At 45.2% G+C, this 5,457-nt stretch overlaps 1 protein-coding gene and 1 non-coding gene across 2 annotated transcripts; one reads left to right on the forward strand and one right to left on the reverse strand.

The window, feature by feature from the left end:
- Positions 1-1,289: 1,289 nt before the first annotated feature.
- TRNAG-GCC (transfer RNA glycine (anticodon GCC)) lies at positions 1,290-1,361 on the reverse strand. Its single transcript has one exon. It is a non-coding gene; the product is annotated as a tRNA-Gly (tRNA).
- Positions 1,362-3,213: 1,852 nt separating this feature from the next.
- On the forward strand, positions 3,214-4,451 carry LOC114304225 (putative mitochondrial protein AtMg01110). The gene is made up of 2 exons (XM_082917846.1): positions 3,214-3,418; positions 4,087-4,451. The coding sequence occupies exons 1-2, from the start codon at positions 3,214-3,216 to the stop codon at positions 4,449-4,451; spliced, it is 570 nt and encodes a 189-aa protein (XP_082773972.1).
- The last annotated feature ends 1,006 nt before the right edge of the window (positions 4,452-5,457 follow it).

The raw sequence follows: 5,457 nt of genomic DNA on the forward strand, positions 1-5,457 counted from the left end.
AATGTCCTACTCCTACTTGAGCTTTCCGATCAACCAATCCCCTATTTCAGGGACATCTGTGTTTGTGTTAGGTAGGCCTAGGGATCACTGATTAGTCGAATGAGCCCATTCCTCTGGCCTATCATTTTTTGGTCGATCCGGCCGGCGGCTCCTGCATCTCCTATGTCTCTATGGGGGCCCCTTCATACAAGTTTGCTGCTAGGAGTCCCTCTAGTCGAATCAATAATCAATAGAAGTCCCAATAGAAGTTTACTGACCTGGCTCTTCAATCGACAATCTATTGCTCCCTCTTAGTTGCAGATGACCATGCTTTGATTCAAAAGCCCTAGCTAGTGATGAATCCCTAGGAAGATTGGAGTATAAAATTCCTCCTTCTTTCAGTCCAGTTTGAACCCGCCCCAGCAACGAACACCTTCCTACTGCAAAGTAAGGCTCTGCCCTTCCCCTAGAATCCACTCCGAGGAGCAGCTAGTCCAACTTCTTGAGTACCCGAGATATTGAACAACGAACATCTGATTGAATTCCTTGCCTCACCCTGAGATGAGAGGGAAGGTCGATTTGACTCGAATCCTGGACCCGATCTTTAATCTTATACCGGTTAATGATGCGATGGGAGAAGTTTTTATTTTGTCATTTTTTCACCAATGCTGGCCCAGTCGAGGCTCGTCCATGCTCAATCCCAATGGACAAACCTTCGATTTGCCCCTAGCTCTATAATCCAACCGTCTTCCCCAATCCCTGAAAGCCGGGGGCCTAGCCCTCTTTCTCAACTCGAGTCTTAAGTTCAGCGGCTTTCATCGTTGATGAACACCTGCGCTAATAAGACAAAGAAATGGGGAGTCTATGCCTCTTCTTTTTCGATAGGATTCCCATCATTTGCAATCTCCGGCGAAGGAGACAAGGGCGAAGCACCGAACATGTTTTATCCTCAACCTCCATCCATCATTAGTAATCTCAATTTGCTTTTCCTATTCACTAGTACACTGCGCGCTACAACTAGCAGCCCCTTTACTAGTAAGAGAAAACGCTAGCGCGCTAGCTAGCTACTTATAGTTATAGCCCCTACTTTCTTATTTATGGGATATTTGAAGAAGCCTACTGAAAAACAGAAGCGCATTAGCGCGCAACGGCTGATGAAAAGCCAGCCACTTGTTAGGAGTAGGTTTTGGCTTGCCCCTTTCTTATTATTAGTAAGATAGGTTTGGAACCCTATACAAGGGTTGCTGCTCGCCCCTCTCTCGTCAGGGGCTTATGCACTTCACTCATTACCACTAAACGATGAAGCCAGGAGCAGAAGGAGGGACTTGAACCCTCAACCTTAGCCTTGGCAAGGCTATGCTCTACCATTAAGCTATTTTCGCCAGCTACGGTAATGGCAAAGCACTATTGAGCAATTCACGTATCACTTGATACAGACGACTTCTGTTTTTTCGTCGGACCACAGTCTTGACCTCCGATCGAGCTACGAGCACGAGTAGGTAGGCGGCTAGAGGGGGAGGGGCGGCTGGGCTGCCTTTTCAATCTCCGGTCGCTCAGTGCCGCTATTGGTGTGAGTTGTAAAGAGTCTTGGTCTCGAGTCGAGCTGGGGCGTCATTTCATTCTCATAACGAGAATGAGTGCACCACAAGACCAGACAAGTTACTTCCTCGCCTCGCAACGGCGGCATCTGTCTTTTAAGTTAAGTTATTTCTTAAGACAGCTCCTCTTATTCTACGATAATCCAAGCTGCAGCACCACGAGTCTGCTCGGAACCGGTCGATTCCTGAGCCATTCGTTCTCCCCTCTCGGTTGGCGTTTGCCAGCCACTAGAGCAAGTAAGAGAACCTACAGTGAATGAACTTAAAGAACTGCAGATTTTGATCGGATTGTACACCTTTGTGTTTGGCTATGTATATGGATGTGCATAAAGAAGGGACGGGACATCTCTTTCCTTTTTTTGGGGGGGAAGAGAGAGGGAAGAAGTTGCAGCGGCACCTCACGAACTTCTTGCTGGGGCAGTACTATAGACGCGAGTGTTTGGATGCCTTGTTTTGTTCATATTCTTGTGCAGTTAAGAGAAAAATTGTCCCCAAGGTAACCACTTCTGTCTTTCTTGGATATGCTCAGTCCGGGTATAGATGCTATGACGTGAAATCCAAGAGACTCGATGTATCCTTGAAGGTTTTCTTTAATTTTAATGGGGTCGCCTCATATTTTTCTTAACCTAATTAAGAAGCCCTGGAGGAGAATAGGGATGGAGATGTATTGCAGCCTTCTCCTGTTCATCAATTCTCATTCTTCTGCAGTTGATGTTACGGATCAGCCTCACTCTTCAGGCCAGCAGCTTTGCTTAGCATCTTCTGCCGATTGTCAGCCTGTTCAGCTGACCTCAGAGGATTCCAGTCACCCGGCACAGCATGTTTATTCTCGGCGGCGATTACAGTCTGTTTCCCAGGGTAAGACTACTTCAGAAGATCAACAGTCTAGCCCAGTCGCTTCCTCAGATTCTAGATCCCTCTCTCAGGTTCGTCGATCCTCTCAAGTTTCTTATCCCGTTGAAGGATTTTCATCTTATCTTATGAATCGTTTTCCCCAAAACATCAAGCTTACTTTGTGTCAGTTCAATCTTCTCATGAACCTGAATCATTTGCTAAAGCCTTCAATCATTCTTGCTGGAGAGATGCTATACAGGAAGAAATCAATGCCTAGGAAAAAAAAGAATAAGACTTAGTCTCATTGCCTGCAGGGAAACAAGCCATTGGCTGCAAGTGGATTTACAAGAGCCAGCATAAAGCAGATGGCTCGGTAGAGAGATACAAAGCTAGATTAGTAGCTAAAGGATTCCTTCAAGAATATTAAGTCGAACCCATTTAGAGATAGGGGAAACATTTGGCCCAGGTTGCTAAAATGACCACCATTCGTGGCATTCTTGCCTTGGCTGCAATCAAAAAGTTGCCCTTATTTCAACTTGACGTGAAGAACGCCTTTCAACAACATAAGAGAAGGAGGGATCCGCAAGAATAAGTTTCTATTCAGCTTCCTCCAACTCCAGGCTTCTCTTCTCCTACGAATGCTAACTTAGTATGCAAGCTCAAGAAAGCGATTTACGTTACGGCCTCCGACAAGCTAAGCAGGCACCAAGAGCTTGGTTTGAAAGGTGCAGCAGCATGTATAAGAGCCAAAATAGGAGTATAGGAAGGAGCCAGTTTTCAAAGAAGTCAATCGGATCATTCAATGTTTATAAAGAAGTCGACATCAGGTATTGTCCTTCTTCTGGTTTATGTGGATGACATTGCTTTCTCTAGTAATGACTTAGCTTCGATAAATGAGCTTACGAGAACATTAAGAACCCAGTTTGATATGAAAGATTTAGGGGACTCAAAGTCTTTTCTGGGGATTGAAGTGATGAGGTCGCAAAGAGGTTTGGAACCCAGTGCAAGTATTCAATGGATTTATTGTCAAAAGCTAGTCTTTCTGCATGCAAACCGGAACAAGATCTAAACCTCAGATGCAGGAGAGCTATTGGATGACCCATCTACTTACAGGAGACTTGTTGGGAGCCTTTTCTACCTTACTAATTCTCGCCCAGACATTGCTTACGCTTGCAACATAGGGGGGAGTGATCCGCCGATTTTTATGGACAAGCCGAGATCATCTCACTTAGAAGCTGCTTTTCGGATTTTGCGATACATCCAGGAAGAGGTTGATTCTTGCCTACGTCATCCTCTCTTTAGCTGTCTTGTTACTCTTATACTGATTTCATTAAGGCAGTAGATTATTTTGATTGGACTTCGAACATCGTCCCCATGCCCAAGAGGGATGGACGCGCTCGCGTATGCATCAATTTTTAAAATCTCAATAAAGCATGTTCCCAAAGAGGATGTTCCCAAAGAGGATTTTCCGCTGCCGAACATTGATTTGCTCATGGATAGGACTATTGTGAAAGTCTGCCTACTATACTACTACTACTACGATTTGCCGACGATTAGAAATTCTCGTCGTCGGCTTCCTCGAGGTAGAGTTCGTTTTGTAACAGGAGCCCCGTTGGGCTTTTACGGAGCTTGGCCTGCTTTCGCATTAACTCACCATTGGTGATTTGGTTCGTAGCAACCCAAGTATATCCAGGAGTTCCTTTTACACGCTACGCTATCCTCGGTGACGATATCGTCATCGGAGATGAGCGGGTGGCTGAGCGTTATCACGAGCTAATGTCGCAACTGAATGTTCCATTTTTGTTAGAGAAATCGTTAGTATCATCAATTGGTGCTTTGGAGTTTGCTAAGCGGTTCTTCGTATACGGGGTAACTAAGAACTTGAGTCTCGTCTCCTGTCACATGTTAAGATCCTTAGTTAGTTCCATATCCCTTGTTTCTGTAATGAGGGCCATTATGTCTACGGATCTTCCATTGTCGTATCGGGAAGCTGGGTACCGAGTGTATACTCGACGCACGGTGCCTCCTGGGAAACATTAGCATCGGCATTTTCTCGTCTTTCACTCACCGAACGATGTGTGTCCTCTCCTTTTTTGGATCTGGTTAAGCGTAACCACTAGTAAACACTTAACCTATTATCAACAAGGTATGGTGAGGGTGTACCTGATTAGGCTCTTGACCCTTCAATTCCCGAGAGACTCGGTGATCTCGGAGTTATTCGAAGCCTGGTCAGAGTACGACTGGTTAGGAGAGGCATGGGTTTTGTCCGAATGGATGAAGTCCATTCTCTCTTACTAGTCTTGGTACTACATTATCGCGGAGGATCTCAATACTCCCATTGAGGCGCTACCTAGTCCTCCGGTTGTGCCACTAGTGACTAACCGTACAAATAAATTAGATCATTTTAAGAATTACGGCGCAGTCTTCTGGTGTTATAACCTGCTGCTCTCTTGTGAAGAGCCAAAAGCTCTTGACCTAGGGGGGTTTGATCTAGTGCGTTCACCTCAATTTGCGCCCTATTTGAGACTAAAGCAGGCGGGGTGGCGACCTCGTCTTAAGATAACGTCTAGGCAATAAGACTTTAAGCACACCTGAGCGCCTTTGCCCATAGAGAATACTGGGGACGAATGTCTCTGGGGAGTTCTATGGAGCAAGTCTCCCATTGCTTTCGCAAACCAATGGGGACAACCTCCCCAAAAAAATGAGTTTTCCACGCCGCGATGTTTATTTGAAATATGAGCTGCTAAAATTTGTCCCTTTTGAATGCATTTACCCCTATGAACCTGAGGTTTTTGATGTATACAAGTCTTTCTATTGGAAGGCTTATACATAACCAAAGGAATGCTTATAGTGTCTCCAGTACCTAATAAAACGATCTTTTTCGGTAAAAAGAATGAGCTTTCCCTTGTGTTCGGCTATAGTGGAAAACCCCGAATCTAGAGCTTATGGTCTTAAAAGCATTCCAACCCAGTTCCAACAATGCACTTCTCGGTACATCATCGGTAGGGGAAAGCGGAACTTCTTGACGCTGTATACTAAAAACAAC

This window comes from Camellia sinensis, chromosome 3 (assembly GCF_055761805.1).
Source record: "Camellia sinensis isolate YWXY chromosome 3, ASM5576180v1, whole genome shotgun sequence".
Lineage (NCBI taxonomy): Eukaryota > Viridiplantae > Streptophyta > Magnoliopsida > Ericales > Theaceae > Camellia > Camellia sinensis.